The sequence below is a fragment of the Ambystoma mexicanum genome, chromosome 6q (assembly GCF_040938575.1).
Source record: "Ambystoma mexicanum isolate Mex_15411 chromosome 6q, UKY_AmexF1_1, whole genome shotgun sequence".
NCBI classification, from domain to species: Eukaryota; Metazoa; Chordata; class Amphibia; order Caudata; family Ambystomatidae; genus Ambystoma; species Ambystoma mexicanum.
Window position 1 is genome coordinate 1,655,205,194 of NC_090937.1, and position 21,704 is coordinate 1,655,226,897.

At 46.4% G+C, this 21,704-nt stretch overlaps 1 protein-coding gene across 2 annotated transcripts in view; it reads left to right on the forward strand.

Annotated features, from left to right (window-relative positions):
• TTC31 (tetratricopeptide repeat domain 31) overlaps positions 1 to 19,024 on the forward strand; it is a 317,092-nt gene extending 298,068 nt beyond the window's left edge. Inside the window, exons 16-18 of one of the 2 annotated variants that reach the window (XM_069632487.1) lie at positions 15,309 to 15,411; positions 16,231 to 16,328; positions 18,166 to 19,024. In XM_069632487.1, coding sequence (XP_069488588.1) covers positions 15,309 to 15,411; positions 16,231 to 16,328; positions 18,166 to 18,286 — 322 coding nt within the window. In that variant the 3' untranslated portion in view covers positions 18,287 to 19,024. The remainder of the gene's footprint in view (positions 1 to 15,308; positions 15,412 to 16,230; positions 16,329 to 18,165) is intronic. The other variant, XM_069632488.1, reaches the window with a different exon arrangement.
• The last annotated feature ends 2,680 nt before the right edge of the window (positions 19,025 to 21,704 follow it).

Genomic DNA, 21,704 nt, shown 5'->3' on the forward strand with positions numbered 1-21,704 from the left:
CTTGGTTCGTGAGCCTTTGGCAAGCTTCAGGACTGAAGTCCGCCCATGGTGTCTGTGTCTGGGGTGGGCAGGAAGTGAGAGAGGTGCCCGAAACTCTCTGCGCTTGGTCTCGTAAGAGACCCAATGCACTCTGGTGTGATTGGCTGGCTGACCGTTCGGCAATTAGACACCCTGCTGGGTGAGTGACAGCTAGGCTGGAATGAATGGGAGGAAACTGTTTAAAAGGCGAGTCTCCAGGACTGGAAGGCAGTCGACCACTGGAACGAAAGAACCGAAGACGAGCTGGAAGAGGATGGCTGCTGCAACCACTGGCCCGTTGGTTTGCCCGGTGAAGCCCTGCTGCAACCCCGAATTGCCAGATCTCCAATCGACAGAGAATCTCCTTCAAGGACGGCTTCTTCCTTTGAGTTGGTGGAACCAATCAACTCAACAAACGCCTGGATTACATTCTCAGAGCTGATTAAGGTTAATCAGGGAGAAGGACAACAGAGAAGTAACGCCATTTTGTTTGCTCCGACAACAATCCCGTGCAGTGCAGGAGTCCCCCGACGTCCTCCCTCTTGTCCCCACGACTGAGGCTCAGGAACAGAGAGCTGCAGGACTGCCAGGAACCATGGTCTTCAGCTACATCTTTTTGCTCACATTAAGGTACTGTGCCATCCGGTTGAGATCCTAACTCTCGCGGTGAACGTTTGTGAAACTTTCCCAACTTGCAGGCCTAATCGGCTTGTGACCCAGCATATCTTTCTTTATCATCGGAACTACTTCTAAAAACTTTTTAAAAGACTTCTCTGTTTGTACCAGAACTGTGCTGTCCTATCCAAGAACACTAGACCATTGACCTTGGCCTGGCCTATTGAATTGAACTGACCCTCCTGGTACATTGAACCTTTGCATTATCTAAAAGAAGTGTATTCTAACCCTTTGCACAAACCTATGCTTTTATTCCTACTGAAATGCCATTTGGCTCCTTTTTCAGGAGAGCTCAAACTGTCTTTAACTTCGAGTTTGATACTGTAGTATATTAGTGTTTGTTATGGAGTTGATGTCTACTAGTCATGGTTTTCTAAATGACTGTGTAGATAAATGTTTAAGTATTTTTACCATGAAACCTTGAGTGTAAGTGTCTACTTGAACCACTGTGATTGTGATACTTCGGTGTAACTTCTTCTACTGCTCACATTCCATCTTGAGCTAAGCCTGGCGGCTCAGCTCGCTACCAAGTGTGTGGTACAGACTTATACCAAAGGTTGGTTTTTGCTTACACCTGTAGTCTTAATTTTGTGTGGTGTTCCCAAAGGTTACTGCCTGCAATTCTGCCTAACAGTTGTCCTTGCAGGGCTTCTCTAGTCGAGGTGAATTCGGAGAGTCAGCACTGCAGCAGGGCTTCACAGGGCAAACCGATGGTCCAAGAGTTGCAGCAGGTGTCTATCAAGATCTTTTTTGGATTCTTTTGTCCAGTGGTCGACTCTGCCTTCCAAGCAAAAGACCTTGCCTTTTATGCAGGTTTCTCCCTTCATTCGCAGCCTAGCTGTCAATCACACAGCAGGGTGGCTATCCTCCAAGGACAGCCAACCAGCTAATCACCCAAGAGTGCATTCCTGTCACCTAGGAGATTAAGCATGGGGAGTTTTGGGCTCCTCCCTCACTTCCTGTCCCTGTCAGACACACTGGAGCCAGAAGCAGGCTTCAGCAGTGAAACCCTCCAAAGACAAAACTAACAGAGACCAAACCTGGTTTGGCGCTTAGAGTAAATCTCAAGAAGGAACTTTCCAATAAGAAATGGTGAAAAAGAAGACCGGGGCCATTTTGACGAAATGGGCCCCCATGGGTGCTTACTGTGGCTGCAATTGCAGCCCGCAGTAAAACTACCCAATGGTAGTAAAAAGTAAACCACTGACACCAGCCATTAATTGTAGAAAGTGTAACTTACAAATGTTACATGAGAAACTGGACAAAGGGGATACTAAGTAACCGCCGCCCTCCCCCCTCCCCCACCCCCCCCCCCCCCGCACCCTATTGTAAGCTATTGTGTGCTGTGTTTGGAAAGTGACTGTTGGGCAAGATTGTGTGCAGTAGCCTTTGGAAGACTACAGCAACCTTGACCTCCTGGCAATAGGAACCCAACCTTTGGTGTAAGTCTGTACTACACAGGTTGGTAGTGTGGCTGAGCAGCCAGGCTCATCTCCAGAGGGGTCAATGTGAGCAGTAGGGTTGTAACAGTTTCACAGTGACAGTTATTCAAATACACACTTGCACTGAAGGTTTCTTGATTAAACAATTATTAATTTATTTAACAATCCGTTATATAAACCTTCAGAAGGGAGCAAAACATGTAACAATTATAATATACTTCAAAACACACTGTTTCTCTAAATCCGATGATACCCATTGGGGATGGCATCCAGACACTTCTACACCCTGAGGTGACTTAAATAGCTAGGTCACTGTGGACATTTAATTATCACTGGTACATTTAGAGCAATACTGAGTTTGGTGCAAAGGGTAGCTTGGGAATAAAACAAAGGTTAACAAATCATTAATAAACTGGTAAGTACTTTTTAAACCCTCCAATAAAGTAAATTTAACCCTTTCCTGTGCGAAAGGTAAAAGCACAGTCGGCGGTAAGAAGAGGAGCCATGGCAGCCTATGTTAGTTCAGAAAAGTCTAGGGGAGCTGAAGATCTTTGCAGGGAAGTCAGTCTTGGACAATGTTTTTAGAAAAGTTTGTGGAAATAAAATCACTTGAAGGGCCACAAGCTGTGAGGCTTCTGAGGGCAAAGCTGCAAGCAACTCCGCAAGAGCTACTAAGACAAGTCTCAACTGAGAGCAAGTAAGGCTACACAAGAGGTAAGTCCTCTTAAACTTTACAGTACCTTTGTTAGAAGAAATGGTTCCAGCTGGCGTCTGTTCCTGTACAGCTCTGCAGATCCTGGTGTTCCTGGGCCTCAAGACAAGAGGGAGGACATTTGGGGACTCCTGCAATGGGAAGGTCTGCGGAAGCAATGGGCAAACTTCAATTCAGCGGCACTTTGCGGTTTCAGCTCCTCGCGTCTACAGCAAATAGCAACACCATGGTTCTGGGATACCACTTTTCCTCGCATCTGGGCTCCAGCACTCTGTTGAGGTGGCTCAAGCTTGGTCAGTCCTGCTTCAGGGAAGTCAGAGAATTTTTCCCTGCGCTTAAAAGCAATCCACTCTGTTTGGTGTTCCTCTCCCTGGCACTTTGGTTCCAGTAGCAGTGGAAGTACAGCCAGCTCCGAGAGTATGACCAAACGAGTTCACTTTGGGGTTGATTGCTTCCACCAACCCAAGGGGAGAAGTCGTCCTTACAGGGCTTCTCCAGTTGAAACAAATTTGGAGCTTCAGCACAGGAGCAGGGCTTCACCGGGCAAACCAACAGTCCAGGAGTGGCATCAGACATCTCTTTCAAGTTCTTCTTCGGATTCCTTCGTCCAGTGGTCGATTCTGCCTTCCAAGCCAAAAAGCCTCACCTTTTTATGCAGGTTTCTCCCATTCATTCCAGCCTAGCTGTCAATCACACAGCAGAGTTGCCGTCCTCCAAAGACCGCCAGCCAGTCACCTTTTGTGTCCATTCCTGTAACCAAGGGGATTAAGCACAGGGAGTTTTGGGCACCTCCGTCACTTCCTGCCCCTGCCAGACATACTGGAGCCAGAGGTGAGCTTCACTCGTGAATCCCGCCGAAGACAAAACTAACAAAGGAACCCAACCTGGTTTGGCGTGCAGAGTACATCTCAAGAAGGACTTTTCCAACAAGAAATGGAGAAAAAAGACTGGGGCCATTTTGACAAAATGGGCCCCCATGGGTGCCTTACTGCAGCTGCAAATGGAGCCAATGGTAACACCCAATTGTAGTAAAAAGTAAACTACTGCCACCACCCATTAATTGTAGAAAGGCTAACATAAATGTTACCTGAGAAACTAGACAAAGGGGATACCAAGTAACCCCTCCAGCACCCTATGGTAAGATGGTATGTGCTGGGTCTAGAAAGTTGCAAAATGTAAGTAAAGTCAATTTCACTTTACTGCTCGTGGAAACGGTAGTTTCACCAAGAGAAGGTATTTAAACGTTGGGGAAATCTAAGACATCCTTGTGCCACTGCACTGAAGGTGCTGTGTCACAATGTAAAGAGGATGCCTATGGAGTTTGTCGGACTCCAAAGTCAAAAGAAACCGAATCTAAATCACAGAAAAGTGGGAAAAAGGTCTCTTTCCAGGTTAGAAATTAAAGTCCTAAGTGCAGCAGATGAGCTGGGGGTCTCTAAGGTAGAAGGGAATTAGCACATTTCTGAGAATTCTCCCTAACACTGCCTTCGCAGTGCGATAGGGGACACACAGGGGTCACCATTTGCCTAAAATGGTGGCTCTACTTCTTTAAGCTCTGTTCATGTCTTGCCTGCCAAGGTGCTTGGAGTGCCTGAAGGGACAGTAAGTGGGGAGGTAACCAAAACTCCCCTGGTCTTTGTCCTGTAGTGTGCCTGCCTGAAGCCAGTTTGAACTGGGAGACTGGCTGTTCCCCTGGACAGCCACCTGCCAGATTTGTATTAGAGGCTTCAATGGTGATTGGTGGGCTCAGTCAGTTTTCTTGCATAAAAAGCCAGGGTCCTGGAGCTAAGCCCCAGTCAACCACTGGACTGAAGATACGAAGAGGAATTTGTGAGACGTCCTAAAAACTTACAAACGATTGCCAGAGCCGCTGAAGACCAGACCCAGAATTCAGAGCGACCGGGAAGGTCTCTTGATGACTTGCTCCCATATACTGGTGGGATCAACCAGTCTGAAGACCACCTGCATTTTGCACCGTCCCATAAAGAGCTGTGAACCTCTCGGGCTGCAAACTTGCAATACCATGGCACATGTGCCATTTTGCGGTGCAAACTCGTGTGACCCGCGGATCTGGCTGAAACCTTCTACTTGGCAATACAGAGTTCCGATTTCTAGTAGAAGTCTGTACCACTCAAGGGTTTGATAGTGTAGCAGATCAGCCAGGCTTATCTTGGGAGGTACAGAGGGCTGGAGGAAGGCACTTGTAGCATATATGTGGTCTAAAACACTTGTACACTATAAGGTTATGGGTAAGTACTATCACAGTTAGCAAACGCAATGTATAACCAACACAATACGTCTGGTAAGTGACCCAAAGTGTAGGACTTACAGAATGGCAGTGTGCAATTCAAGGGAAGTGAAAACCACACTAACTTTTTAAAATAGTCTACATAATTAGTAAGAACCCAACAATTACTTGTCTGAATGACCTTCTACAATTCAAAGTTACGTAAATAACGTTGTTTGAATAGCTGTAGGTAATTCATAGGTTAGTAAGAACTTGGTTTCAGATCCTTATGACTGAAAACACACTGACACAAGGTAAGTTACTTGGCAATCTTTTCACAGAGCCTAGGCTTTAGGACTCCTTCTCTATCTAGTTCTGAGTATCTTTCAAAAAAGGCAGGCACAAGCTATAGAAAAGGTAATGGTTCCTGTGGAATTCTTCTGTAGTAGTTAAGTAACCGTTGCATTTCCTCTTCCCCTCTTTCCTTTTCTGGTCTGGCTACCGCCTTTTCACTCTTCTATGGAGAGGACTAATTTTAAGTTTTGTCCATCTTGGAATGAAAAATACCCCTGGAAGGACACCTCTCACAAAAGGTACTTAACTCGTGACCACGACGAGCAATCCTGTAAACTATTTCGTCCTGTGACGTTAAAGATCGACGGACAAATCAGTGGGCGGCCTACGATATGCAGGCCGAAGCTGAACTGTTGGGGCTGTCGCTTCGAGTGACGAATACTCTAGCAGTAGCCATGGCTCAGATGTGGAGGACATAGATCTTTCGGCAGAACGTCCGGATCCCAGGTGCTGGTCCGGAGCCCCGACAGGCCGGCCACCGGTACTGCTATTGGGCGGTCATATCCCGGCAACACAGGCACACACGCACCACCAAAGGATAAACCTACATCCCCCAATCTTCCTTGACGGAAACGTCAAAGCATCAGACGCCAACAGACACGCCGAAATATTTGTCCGTGCTTACTGTAACTCTCGGTGCGGCGCCCTCCCCGCATCCATCTTCTCGGCATGCGCCCAGGCATTCCACTCACAAAGGCGTCTCTTCTAAACCCATTGGTGCCGACACTCCATCTAAGAGCATGCCAGCCCCAAATGTTTCGGCAGAGCCTACAACCGTGCCGCCTGTAGGCATATCGAAATCCCTCATACAGCCCCCAGAATTGTGCGAGAGTCTGGCAGCTAAAGTATCGGCGGCGGGACTACCTAGAAGCACCCCCTCATCGATGGGAGTACACAGAAGGGCCCCAGCTCCTCCCTAAGGCTTTAACTGAGAAATCCCCTCCCTCTAGGGAGCCTTTCCCTTCTCCAGACACTTCTGCCTCACTCTGTGTACCAGAGGGAGGTTAAGAAATTACATGGACAAAATGTCACATTTTATAGACCTTTTCTGAAAGGTTCATTACGCCCAAGTGACCTAGGGAGGAAGATTCCTGTCCCATTTTGCCAAAGCTGCAGAAGCTCAACTCATCAAGAACTAGTTCGTTTTCAGACCCAGAGGAGACATATGGGGGACCCATATAGTCATGAGGACAATCCTTTTGGTCAGTGACCAGTGCCCAGATTGGGGACATGATCAGCCAGTAGGTGAAGCACCTTGGCTCACCCACCCCAACTTTTGACCCAGATGTAATTTGCTTGGACCCTCCATCTTCGCCTCAACAGAGGCAGCCGTCACCTATTGACGACCAAATGGCTTTCAATGCCATTCTGAAGAGGGCTGCAGACCTCTTCCAGATTGCCACTCAGGAGGCTGTACAGCAATCTGATTTTGTAGAGGAAATTCTAAAGGAAAAACCTCCAACAAGCCAAGCTATTCTCCTGCTGAATTCCACCCTCCTTGCTGTCCCCTTCACTCACAAGAGCTGTCAACCCTCAGGTTGAGAAACTGTTTCACCCCTCCATCTGACCCAATGTACATTCGGGGGCATGCCATGTCAAACTCTCTGGTTACCACCACCAGTAAAAGGGCTGGGGTGCCACCATCTAATGCAGAGTGCCCCTTCCCCGACGAGGACTGCAAGAAGCTCGATGCCCTTGGCAAGCGCATCACCACATCGGCAGCATATTCGACCAGAATAGCAAATGGCACTCTTCTTGCATGTTAAAGCGATGTGCAGTGGAACCTGCTTCAAGAAGGCCTCCAAGAGGTCCATGAACCAGAGTCATCACACCTGCTGGCGATCGTTTGAGGGAAAGCAAGTGACAACCTCCTTAAAAACATGCTCGATGCTGCAGAGACAGCGGGACACCCTTGCACAGGGTACTCTTCTCAAAAGCCACGCCTGGCTTAAGAATCCCAGGCCTCATTGATAAACAAGCCAGTAGAAGACTCTAACGTGTTTGGTATGGCTGTGGACGATGCTCAAACGGCTAAGGAGCATGAGACCTTAAAATCCCTCAATCAAACACTCGTTCCTTTCGGGGGCAGTCCTTCTCCAGATCTCCACACAGACTGTATGGCTCAGGGGGTACCACATGGCCCTCCGGACATGGTTCAACTGGCACCAGGCAGTATCAACAAAGAGGACAGCACAGGGGCAAGGGTAGGTACAAACTCCACCCCAAGATGCTACTCTGCCTCCGCACCAAAGTGACTCGCCAGTCTGGAAAGCTGTCATCATTCCTTCATGCATGGTAGGTATCACCTCAGACCAGTGGGTGCTCAAGATCGTCACCCACGGTCATTGTATCTAGTTCCACCAGCCACCTAGATACCATCCTCCAAAGAGCAGGCAACTATCACTAGCGCACCTACAGATCCTGCTGGAAGAGGTGCAGATCCTTCAAGAAAAGGGTGTCATAGAAGTCGTCCCTATTCATCAGGTAAAACCAGGGTATTTATTCTGTGTACTTCCTTGTACCCAAAAAGGATATCACCATGCGCCCTGATTTAGACGTGTGCCCAGCAAACAAATATGTCAAACCACAAAAGTTCAGAGTTACTACACTGCAGGAAGTAATACCGCTGCTGGTGAAGGGGATTAAATGGCAACATTGGATATAAAAGATGCATACTTTCATATTTCAATGTTGCCATCGCACAGAAAGTACTTAAGGTTCATGATAGAGGATGCGCATTATCAGTTCAAGATTATTCCCTTCGGCACTGCCTCGACTCCACGAGTGTTCACAAAGGTACTGGCGGTAGTAGGTGCTCACCGGCGCAGGCAGTCCATCCCAGTCCATCCCGGTCTATCCTTACCTCGACGATTGGCTCATAACAGGGGATTCGTACAGAACCTGCTTTACAAACGCCCAGAAGACGATAGATCTCCTGTTCTGTTTAGGGTTCTCGATCAACGAGAAGAAATCCAGTCTAGACTCAGCCAAGTCAAACAGTTTCTGGGGCTCTAATTCGGACAAACGACTGCCTCGTCTTTCCCACAAACACAAGAGGGTCCTCCTGTCGCAACATGTACCAGGAGAACTCAATCTTCTGGCGGACGTACTCGGCAGACGTCTGGGACGAGGGGCTGGCTCTGCTGAAGAACCGCTTAGCCCCAGCCAAAAGGGACCAACTTGAAAAGAAGTACCGGGTGCCGAGTCTGCGCCCAGGTGTCTGCGATCCCATCTGTTGCCGGACTCTGGTCTTGGCTGCCGCCAGGAAGAAGCTGGCAAGTTAGTCTTCATCTGCACCCCTGGACAGCGAGGGGAAGAAATTGGATTCCTTGGGTAGAAAGGTCATATACTCGGTGACGACGGTCAAGGCGGTCAACGCCATACCGATTGTGGCCAGGTATGCTTGGGAGCTTTGGTACAAGATGGCCTTGCTCCTTGACTTCCTCCCCGATGAGATGGGTCGAGGCATTGGAGATCCTTTCGGAAGGTGAGGTGGCGTCGGACCGGGCCATCACCGTGGCCCTGGACATTGCAGACATGTTTCCGCCAGATGGGAAATGGGGTTTGCATTTGTCATCGTGGCTGGCTCAAGACCACCAACTTCAGGCAGGAGGTCCAGACTAGGGTCCTTGACATGCCGTTCGACAGACAACCTGTTTGGTAAGGCAGTCGATGAATCCCTCCAGGCCATCAAGACCAACATGGAGATGGCCCGTGCCCTGGGCATACTGCAACAGCACAGTCAGGAGAGAAGTCAAGCAGGTCCTCAGGGATTTCGGTGGGGGATCGTCCTTTCCCCCAACCCTCCCGTTCCACGACCCAGGAAGTCAACAGGGGTCGCTCCATTGACTTCGGAGGTGGCCGTCGTCAAGGCTCCCATGGCGGCGCGCCGACCTTCGCGCAGGACTTACCTGGACAAGGCGTCGGGCCCTCACCCCTGCACCCCAGTGGGCGGCTGGCTGGCGAGCTTAGTCAGCGTGTGGGAGACCATCTCCACTAATTGATGGGTGCTGGACGCTCTCGCCCACGGACACACCTTGGAGTTTCAACTAAAGTGTCTGCGGATACCACTATTGGCACGACAGGAACAGCACATCCCTCAGCTACTGCTGGAGGTTTGGGCCTTTTTACCAAAAGGGGCGATGGAGCTAGTTCTAAAGTGACTCCGGAGTCTACTGAAGATACTTTCTCGTGAGAAAGACGACCGGGGGCTGAAGGCCCATCCTCCACCATCTACGACGACTCAACAAGTTCATAAAGTCCCAGAAGTTCAGGATGGTCACTCTGCGGCACATGCTCTGCCAACTGGATGAGGGAGACTTTTCTGTCGTCGTTGGATGGAGGACGCGTACTTCCACATCCCCATTCATGAAAAGCACTGCAAGGTCCTGCTCTTTGTCGTACAAGCGAAGCATTACCAGTTCAAGGCTCTCCCCTTCGGACTGAAGTTGACTCCCAGAGTCTTCACCAAGGGTCTGGCTCCGGTGGCGGCCCATCTATCCTTACCTAGACAACTTCATCCGAGCCAGGTCGAGGGACATCGCCGTCGATCCCGCGGCGGGACCGTCCAGCTGCTGACTCTCCTGGTATTCTCAATGAATTATGCAAAGTCCTGCTTGACTCATCGCAGGACGTGCTGTTTTTGGGATCCAGACTCAACGGTGTCCTGCCTGGCGGCACCGTCTGAGGAGATGATAGCGGCCATCTTGGGCAAGGTCGCAACGGCTGTTGGCACTGAAGTTCGCCACAGTGCGGACCATCAAGTCGCTGCTCGGCATTGTCATCTTGTATTTATCTAATCGGCTCTGCAGATTGCACATGCATCTGCTACAGGAATTCCTGGACGCCGGGTGGATTCAGGTGTCTGAAGGCTGCCAGGACAGGATTGTGCTTGTTGGGCAAGATTGTATGCAGTAACCCTGTGGGAGACTGCACCAGCACAAGTTTAGTAGATTATCTTTAGAGATGCATTTTACACACTTGCAGCCGGAGGTGACTTCATTCACAAGGACAGTAAAGGCATTTATATATCACTAGTTATATTTTGCAAATTCTGAGGTTGCACAATGGAAAGGTTAAAGGAAGGAAAAGGTTAAACAGGTTCTCATGGCATGTGAATATACTTAATTACTCACATGCCCTGTCTCGCAGGCCAAGGACTGTAAGACTTGTCCTTGGCCTCAAGACCAGGGATCGTATCTCTCCAGGACTGAAATCGCTGCCCTAGCTCCCAGTGCCAGTGAGGATTAAGTTGAAAACCCTCTGCAAGGCATACATTTGTTTTCAAAAATTGATTAGCAGTTTGCAATCACATTTTTCTTGATTGGCAAACAAACCCATTTGATTAGCAATTTTGTACTCATTTTTTCAATGCCACCACAAGATACTTGTACCTAAGATATAAAATAAGCAACAATACAGCAGTTTTGTTTTGTATACCGCTGAAGTAAGACAGTGAGATGTCAGGCCTTATAAATTATTTCTGTATAATGGTGCATGTCACCACAAACCCACTTTAGTTTGGCACACTGCTGCCATCCAGAGGCCAGCAATGCACAGTGAAACCTTTTTGACATTTATTGCAAACAAAGTAAAGTTTAAATAAAAGTTTCTAACATCCCCTGCAAATGGTACTGGCCCTTCTTAAAATCTACTCGACTATGCCAGTGGGCGAAAAAACTTTACGAACCCTGGATGAGTGTAAAAAGGTTAGCTGCATGAATGGACACAAATAGATAATAAAAAGGCTCTGAAAACAGTTTGCCCAGTTCTCTCTACTGCAGGTGCAAATATGTAATACAATCATAATCTGAAATGAGGCAGGTTCCAGGCTCATTAAGCTTACTTCTTGTAGGTGTATTACCAGTCTTTGAGTTACTGTTACAGATGGGACATAATGAGGTAAATACATTACAACACCGGCTCCCATCACCCAGGCAGGATCGAACTACAACCACAGGGAACCTTCATAAACATTCCACCAGTTATACATCATCATTCCATGTGACATCACCAGCTACAGCACATCACAGACAGGCACTACACAACACAATCATAGAGCAAAGTGAGCTCTGGAGGCCCACTACAGTTTACAGTTTTGCAGTAGGTCTGTAGATGTACAGACTGGATGAAACTATTGATCGCTACTTACCTTGCGTTAATATCAAGTTAGCTTTGAGTATGTATTATGTAAAGGACTAAGCAGAGTGGATGGCATAGCAGGCAGGGAACTGGGCAAACTAGGCAGAATAATGTAGTTTGCAGCCATCTCACTTTCATGGATGCGGGTATAAACCAGAATAGTAAGATAGAATGTCAAGGAATATGGTATCCGCTCATGGGTTGAGCAACAGTTGCAAGCTGTATGTAACCAGCAGGCCACAGGACTAGGTTTGCCTTCAAAGCATGTGGCTGCGTGGTCATGTACATTTTCAATTGTCCACTCATCGATATGATGCATCTTTCCCAACAAAATGAAATCTAGATTTACACTTCACTGTAAAGCATGGAGACAATGCAGTGTTTTACAGTAGCAATACCGTAATTATGCATTATGTAATCGATTTCATTTTTAGAAAAGGAATTGAAAGCCTTTAAAGAAAAAAAACACGTACTGGTCTTTGGCAGACACGATGCAGTTAGCTTAATAACCGTGTTATCGCGATTATTTCTGGTTTGCAATTATTTGAAAAATAAAATGTGTAGCACTCCTACACAGGTCTTTTGGCACATGAGTGAAAGGGGTGATTACTGCTGCACTCTCTCATTAGCCCCTTTGAACTTGCAGCGAACAGAGAAAATAGGGTGGAGAGAGCTCTGAAGGCAAGAAAGGAATGTAGGGTGAGCTGTGCTATCATTGAACAGGGTAACTTAAATAGCTAACTTTGCTACACAAGTGGCAATTTAATTTGCAAACCTACAGAATTGCATAGCAAATTGCTCCGTGACACTGCTTATTTATGCCTTGCTCTGCATTGTCCACAAGGTGTTCTTGGGCTTCAATACCTTTAACTCTCTTCCTAAATATCTTCATTCTCGCTCTTCGCTCATCCGCCTCCAACTTCCTCAGGGTCAGTCGCTTCTCCAAGCCTCCCTCTGGAACAGCCTCCCTGCCTCTCTGAAACTTGAAGAGAACCATCTCTGGGTCCGGAAACACCTCAAGACCTTCCTCTTGCTTCTGCTTTCTCTCCTCCTCTCCCCTGCTGAACTCTTGGCTGAAACTGCACTGGTCACCTGGCTACACTCGGATCGCGAGCCCATAACCCCCTACCCGACAGTTGCACACCTGCACTGCAGCCCTTGCACCCTGGGGCTGTTTCTGTATCCCTACAGCCCCCTACCAGCACTTGACACCTGATGTCTGCACTTACCCCTGCACCTGCCACCAGCTTGGCGCACTTATTTATTGTTATTTATTGTTTTTATTTATTTACTCTTTATCCTATGTACTGCACTTCGCGCCTCTCCCCCATCCCCTGCACTTCCCCTCCCCTGCACTTGCATGATCTCAATGTCACCTGGCCTAGTAATATCATTGTCGTCCCTCTGTTCCCCTCCCTTGTCAAGCCTTGAAACACTTGTGTATAGGCGCATTATAAATGCCATATCATATATCAAATCTTCCAATGAAGTCTAGACCAGCCTTTCCCGGCAATAACCGCCTAAAAACAAGTTACCACCTATGGGGACAGAAATATCAAAGTCCATGTACTGGAAGAGTCTGCAGGGAGCTAGGACAGGCAAAGTCAATTGGAGCTCAGTCTATGGAGCAGAGTCACTTCTTAGATAATAAGGTCTTGCACAAATTTTGTAGAAATCGCTTGTAGGGTATCAAGCTGTTACACTTTGGAATCAACTCTAAGTTAAGCCAATGCAAATCTCAACTGAGAAAAGCACAACTCAAAAAAAAAAACTGAGGTAAGTACCCCATGTCTAAACAGTACCTCTGGTTTCAAGATTCTGGCCTGTTGCAGCGACGCAGATCTGTGTTCCTGAGCCTCAGTCATGGGGACAAGAGGGAGGACGTCTGGAGGACTCCTTCGGCTGCAATTTGGAGGTCGTTGCCAGCTACGGGCTGTTTTCGGATCAGCGGCACTATGCGGTTTCACCCCCCCACCCCACCAAAGGACAGCCAGCCAATCAGGATGGGTGCCATTCATGTGCTCCTAGAGACGAAGGACAGAGGAGTTTTGGGAACCTCCCTCACTGTCTGCCTTTCCAGATACACTCGAGCCAGAAGCGGGTTTCAGGACTGAAGACCGCCTAAGGCAAAATGAACAAAGGGCTCAAACATGGCTTGGTACGCAGAGTAAAACCCAACAACGACCTCACAAACGGAAAATGGCGAAGAAAGAAGACCGGGGCCATCACCCATGGGTGCTGTACTGCCGCTGAGGATTCAGCCTGCAGTAGAAAAGCACAATGGTAGGAAAATAAAACCACTGCCACCGGCCATTTAAAGCAGTGAGGGTAACATAAAAATGTTACATGAGAATGTAGTATAAGGGGCTACTAGGTAACCCCTAGCACTCCACATAAGATGGTGTGTGCTGGACCTACAAAGAGAAAAGGTAAGTAAAGTCAATTTCACTTTACTATATTTGGGAACAGTAGTTCTCACAAGAAAATGTATTTACACCTTATGAGAAATCTAAAGGATTTCACTGTGACACTGCACTGAAGGTGCTGTGTGTCACCATACAAAAATTAGATGCCTATGGTGTATGTCGGACTCCAAAAACAAAGGAAACATATAATCCAAATCAGGTCGAAACACGAGTGTGTGAGGGGGGAAAAAAGGTCTCCCTCGCTCAACGGATAAAATTAAAAAGTCCTAAAGTCCAGCAAAAGAGCTGGGGGTTTCAAAGGTGGAAGGAATTGAGCACCAAAAGGAAAATTGTCCTGAACACACTCTGCCCCTAGAGTTTAGATTGTTTTTCAGTAGGAATGGCTGGTTTCTGTACCTCTAGTCGCTGGAGTGCTCACTTTATTCTTTTTAGGAGTGTTCGTCTGTCCCATTTATGCCAGAACTTTCACTAATTTCAGCCATTTGTGCCTGAAGTGAACTCATCAGTATCTAGACATCCACATAGACTTCAACCTCTCCATGAGTAAACACATCAATAGCCTTGCCTTGGCTACCCCATATACGCTAAACTCCTCACTCTGAGCCATATATTTCTCACCCCCCTAAAATGCCTCACCTTAGCTCGGGCCCAGATTCTCACGAAACTAGACTATTGCAACATCCTTCTCCTAGGAAACACAAAATCTAACCTCGACAAAATGCAACTACTACAAAATAAAGTGCTTAGAGCTGCATTTGGTATAAAAAGAAACAAGCACATTTCTCATATTTGGAGAGAGGTACATTGGCTCCCAATCAAAGATAGAATTCTATTTAAGACTCTCACTACCATTCACAAATGTATCTCTAATGTAGCCCCCCTCTATCTGAACAACACTGTTTCTCAAAAAAAGACTACTAGTACCCTCAGATCAGGAACTCCAGAGCAGGGGGTGTCTGCTTCCCAGTTGTCGCTCCCAAAATATGGAACTCCCAACGTTTATCAGAAACGAGCAGTCCCATCAACGCTTCAAGAGTCTGCTCAAAACCTGTCTCTTTAACAAATTTTAACTGCGTGATTACCTCTGATCCCTCGGCTCCTTTCCACTCTGATTACCCTCCAGCTTCACCTCTGTCGCTCTACTCCCATCCCATGTTATATATGAAACCCCCAACATTCTATTGCATTCATGTACTGTAATCTCTAATGCTGTATCCTCCTTGTGAATTGTCCGGTAACCAGTTAAGCCTTCTGTGTATAACTACGCCATGATACGTAAGGGTTTGGGTGCTAAATACATCTTTTTCCTGCAGATTTGGTCCTATCCATTCCATTCGAATTCTCTACGACCGGACCTGTGCCTTCGTTAACTTTGGTAGCAAAGATGCGGCAGAAACTGCCTTCACTGCTCTGCAGGTAGGTGCTGTTGTATCATGGCTTCATGGTTTCAAGCCACCGATTCCATCTGCCCTTTCATCTTTTTCACTCTAATTGTTTTGCTCCTATATTCTTAAGTTTTCTGTTTTTCTTTTATTGTTGTTTTTCGACATCTCCTGTGTCTCCTTGGCCTCACTATTTACTCTGCATCTAGACCTCTTTGGCATTCTCTGCCTGCCTCCCCATTCTCTTGACTAGGTCTCCATTGCTTCCTTAACTCCCAATCTAATCCTTACCCCATGGCCGAATACTCTCACCTTTCTTGCTAGGTACGTGCCCACTCTTACCATGCCATTTTATGAAGACTTCACGCTACCCCTCTTTATGGACTAACTTTTTCACGCCATTTGCTCCTTCACTCTTGCAAGCTGCTCTCGTCCATCTTTGTTGCCCTTGCCTAGCTCTCGTGTTAGATGTTTGCGCTGCTGCTATTACTGAAGTCCTGATGAATTGGTTAAATCATGCAGAACAGGCCCTTGGAACGACCATGCAGGGTTCTGCAGTCTTTCTGTTGGAGAATAAAGGAAAAAGGAGCCGCAGAGTTTTGTAGAGATTCATTGATTTTGTCCTGAAGTTACAATGTCAATTTTCATCCTCTTAACACCTCTGTATATTCTGCTTATTTTAATAAATGATGGCTGCTCCCCCCACCCCAGTTTACCTTTTATGTAGAACGTATTTACTTTCATCCAAACAGGACCAATGTTCCTTATTGCATTGTTATCTCAATAAGGTGCATCATACATGTATGGCGATCTTTAATTCTGATTTTTCACTTCTGAGTTTCTCTTTCTACAGGGAGCAGAAGTCGAGGGAACAAAGTTTATATTGCAGCTGAGGCATCCTGATCATGCCAGTTCCACCTCTGCAGCAAACATCCCATGTCTGGTGCCAAAGTAAGTATAGTCGTGATGTTAGTCTTAGTTCAGTATCCAGTCAAAACCTTGAATTTATCCAAATGGCTCCCTTTGGTGCCCACATCTAGGGCATCAGCAATGCCGCTTGTCTGGAAAAGCATCACCACTGCAGAGATGAGCCTCATTTAGTCAGACTTGTGGTGTTTGGCTGTGGAGTGGCATCAGCTGGTCAGGTTAACTATTAGGGAAGATCTTGCACGGGTGTTCCAATTGTTGGGAGCTATTGAGCTCCTACTGGCATAAGAAATCCATCAAGACAATCTTCCAATACTGATAGTCATAAGGACTGATCAGTTGCCCCATAAAAGTGAGCAAAAAGCAAGGCAAGTAAAGCAGAGTGCTTTACTGGACTCCCAAGTCAGTCGGCAAGCAAACAATAGCAAAGGTTAGTGCAACAAAACATTTTTCTAACCTATAAACATGGTTACTTAAAAGCACAGAGTCTACTGAAAAAGAAGTGCACAAATTCCCGTAATGGAATTATGGATTTGAGTGCACAGTGAGTACTGAACCATTCCTTGACTCTGTTGATCGTCCAGATGGGAGAATGGAATTTTTGGACCCAGATTATGGCATTTTGGTTGTTCCGCGTTCGCTTCCTCACTTCCCATTGCTGTGCGAGTACTGATTTTTCATCACTTTGCATGTTGTGGTTCGGATGGGGCAGTCTAGAATGAGGCTTGGAAGGGCTATTTTTTCCTGAGGCACTTTTGTACAACTTAGGAGTTGGAGACCTAGTGGTAAATGTGACGCGTGTGCAAAGATGACTACTCTAAACGTGCACAGAGTATGGAGTCTGTTGGCAAGGCAGCTGTAGCACAGCCACATATATAGGGGTCCATGGGTGAAAGCAGACGCATTTAGTGGGCCAAGAGGATATTGGGAGCTATCCATGAATTGGGTTGAGATCAGACTCTGCTAGCTTGCATAGGGCTGTTGCAGAACCTTGGTGGGGGGGTTCTGGGAGAGGGGGGGGGTAAAGACCAAGGGCTCTACCCCATAATCTTGTCATATTATACTTGGTTGGTACTTTTTTGTATATTGGCCAAAGGAAGAACCTGGAGTGTAAGCAGTAAGTGTAGCTGTGATTATTCCTGAGCTACTTGCTTCAGAAGGGCAAACGCGTGTGCAAAGTTTTTGCAGCTGCTAGTAATCTACTGCGGGGAAACGTGGAGATCCTTGGAAGCAAGATGTAAGCATTATTCAAGCGTTTAGTGATCAGTCCATTTCAGCCAGGAGCATAGCATATCTCCCATCTGGCTATGTTCAGGTTGTGATTAAACGCATGTGATATTAGATTTTCTTTTTTCATACTTTTAACCTTTTATAACGGATGCTTTCAATTAGTTGACATTGAAAAAATCGGGAGCAATTTCCATACAAATTAAAAATAAAGTTATTAAAAATCTCAGTTTGAGAAAGGAACTGGTTGCTCCTCATACATTGGATTACAATTCAGTTTGAAGCATGACATTTTCAAAAATCATTATTCTACTGAAGAAAACCAGGAAATGTATAGTGGTGATGTTTTCATAGAGCAGTTTATTGTAGGGCTCTTTTCACCTAAAAGGATAATGTTGCGTCCTTTTTATTTTGATGACTGCAAACGGAAACAAAGCGGATGACTTTTAGGTGGTGGTGTCATAGTGAGGGATTCTTAATGGCCACTTGACAGATCTCTGTGGAGTAGAAATGTGGTTGTGGGGTGGTGTTTAGGGTGGTGGTCTCAGACTATGCTTGCTAACCAAGCTGTGCTGGTGGTGTTGATCTGTTCCATATTCACAATTTTTCTGATGTCTGATTTTCATCTTTCCAGAGACGGTGTAAAGCTCCCTGCGGAGATGGAATGCCACTTTTGGCGCAATGCCGGCTGCAGTAACGGAGAGAGGTGTCGCTTCCGCCATATTCCAGAGAGCAAAGGCATTGATGCCAAGTAGAGCCCATCTCCCCCACTGGACTTTGCTCGGACTGTAGCCCTTTCCCACGATGGGCTAAACATTTCCCTTTGCACTTTTCTTGTAGGACCTTTTACTTCCTCAACTGAAGTGGTATTAACCTGAGCGCACCGAGGGGAGGGGGGGCAGGGATTTGTTTTGTTTGTTGAAAATTAGAACATCTAAACGCCTCCTCCAGGCCTTTTAATTGTAAACATTAATTGTCGCAGTGCTCATATATAGATAAATTCTGCCAAAATCCCCACTTATATTATGACGAGGACCTGGTGCATTGTCCTGTGCATACAATTCTGTACAGAATTCCTTATGCTTGCACTACGTTGGCAAGTGAATTGATAGAAAAATCGTAGGTGAAGTAATTGAGGTAGATCACCTGTTTGCGCTGGCTGTGGTCGCACCGATCCCATTTCCGAGGGTTATTAGACAATGTATCAGTGTCTATCTACCGCCAGAAGCCTCTTAGTACATTGCCCTCCCACGGCCCCTTCTCCTGCTAATTGTGCAATTTTAGTTTGTGTGCCAGGTTCCTCCGTAAAGAGGTTCTGTTTTTATAGTTTTAAATTATTAGCTCCTCAAAGAATGTTGGACTAGTGCATCTTGGAAAGAGATGTTTCATTTGAGGCGTAAGCAAGCAATGCTTGATAAATGACGATGAAAGTTTACATTTTTTCTACAAATTCCGATAATAAATGATCCTAATTTGTTCAGTTTTGATTTGAACTCTGATGTGCTGCAAAGTGTGTTATGGTGCACTGTACAATTCCTGCCAGTTCTCTGTTTGCTTATTACCTCTTCCGGAGAGTCCCAGGCGAGGAGCAAAAAGGGGCCAGCGAGTTCCCATACATTTGACACCTACGTAATGGTCTAACTTTTAAACCAGTGAACTGCAAAACCATTTAATTTCTTCCTGAAGGACCTTGGAAATGTGGTGGAGAATTTCAAACGGTTTGGTGTGTTCCAAAATGTCTCCCCATCGTACTCCTCTTTGGAGAGCTTGGGCCATAGGTTATCCACATTTGGGGTAAGATTGCTAATCCGCCTAGATGACGTCCCTTTTAGAACTTCGAAAACATGTGCAATACTCTGCACCTACCACTAGATGGTGACCTATGCAAAGAATATGCATCTAAGCAGATTCAAGCATCAGAAATATGATTACGGTAAGTTATGTATGCCATACTGAAGAGGTGCAGAAGTGGGCAATTGATGTGCAATGGTATTTTCCCGTATTGTTTGGTTTCTACGGGTCTTCATAGCCTCTTTTTTTAAAGTCTGCACGTTCAATTTTGGTTGTCACAATTAAACCAGCATGTTTCCTTAATGTAGGTCCCCTATTACACACCCCCACCTCCCCACACATGCTCCTTATTCTCACATACAAGTATATGTACTTGGTTAAATTTGACCAAAGTGCAGACTTTAAAATGATTTAATACACATTTTCCAGGTTCTTTTCTTTTTTATGACTTTGTAAATACAGACTGTTCGATCCTCGCCTAGTTTGTCCTAGGCGCTGGATGTTTTACTGATTTTGCAGTATGTTCAGAGAAGTATGTTGTCAAAACAAATAGCTAAAGTCGGAGTTCCTACAAATAATACCCAAGGAGACAGAAAATGTGGAAGGAAGGCTAGTCAGACGTGTTCTGCCGTGATCCCTGCTGGTTGGAAGCTGCGCTGCAGCATTTCGGAACACGTTGGAAGTATTTTTTTTTATATTTCTTTTGGCATTTCGCTACGTTTGTTTCTGCTGAACGGTGCGTGCAGTGGGGAAGGACTAAAAGGATTGAAATACCAGCCTGCTATGTGAAGCGTAGCATGTACAGCTGTGGAGGCATGCTACCTGCAGTAAGTGATTCTTCCCGCTTCTCCCTCCATAAACGCTTTGTGCTGGTTCCAATTACCTCTGTTTCGGGTCCGGTTCCTAGGTGCGGCATAGTCCTGATTTCCAACTCACTTATGACACTGGGGTGACTGTTGGCACTTGTTGCCTTTGAACCCTGCTGCCTGGCAACCTCCGGCCCCAGAGTTTAGTTTTAATTTTAAACTCTACTGAGACGCATGTTGGCAGGAAATAGCACCTCTGTACCTTGCGCCTCCTGTGGGGCTCCCAAGTGGAATTATCCAACTGCTCACTTTGGTTTTCTGGATATGGCGCTTCCGAATGTTGTCAGTCTCTCAGTTGAATAAGGACTGTTTTTGGGAGCAATCTGAGGACATTTCTTGGCTCTTCCTTCCAAGATTGGAGCAAACCCGGAAGGTGTTATTTTATTCCAGGGTTGGGCATATCTAGCAGCGCTAAGTACAACCTGAGAAGTGCTATCTATAGGGACGATGGGCTGGCTTTAGAGGTGGATCATGACTCACCTGAAGCAGCTATGATGACGATGCTCTTCTGCCTACTCCAAAAATCCCTCAATTGCCAGCTGCCAGTCCTTCACCTTCCTCACCTCATGACTGGTTTCTGATGAAACATGGAGGCAAACGTCATTTTGGGACTTCCTTGGACTACACTTGTCCTCTTCATCTATCAAAAGTAAAATCAGCGACTGTTTGCCCCCAGGAAACACTTGTCTGCCATCTGGAGAAGTGACCCTACAAGAGCGGCCTCCTTTACATTTTGACATTGAAGCTTTGGAGGGCCCGGCCCTAATCACTTCAACAGCAAGGAAGTCTTAGTACTCTTTACCTCCTCACCAGGATGGAAGGAGTGTCCAGGGAATTGCCTCTGGACTGAAGTGAAGTCCCCTTACTGAGTCTGTTAGGCAGCATTCTCAGAAATGTGATAGTTCCCCTCTACTGGATTTTGAGGACTTGCATTTGTAACCTGGAGAGAGTGGGACCCTTCCCGCCCCCTAACTCTCTCGTATTTTAAATGTGATTTGAACCCTGTTTCTTTTTGGTTGTGAAGTCTGACAAACGCCATAGGCGTCATCTTTTGCATTGTCACACACAGCACCTTCAGTGCAGTGACACTGGGAGGGAAGTCTTTCAGATTTCCCAAAGGTTTAAATACATTCTCTGGGATAAACTACTATTTCCAAGAGCAGTGAAATTGACTTTGCTTATACTTATAACTCTCTAGACCCAGCACATAATATCTTACAATAGGGTGCTGGAGGGGTTACTTAGTTTCTTATGTTTGTTAATCTGCTTAGAATCACATGCTGTCCATAGTCCGACATCCAGTGGTCACTGCGGAGTATTGCATTTTGTTTTTCGTAGTCAAAGGGGACGTCGACAGGCGTGTCTGTAACACTATCCCTATAGTGACGTGCGTTGTACCCACAAACCCTCACGCGTCGAGGTCCCTCAGATTGTTTTTTTCCACCCAGTTATTGGTCGCCTCTATGCGGAGCTCCTTGAGAGACATTGCGAAATAATTTCTTCGACCCTTGGTCGT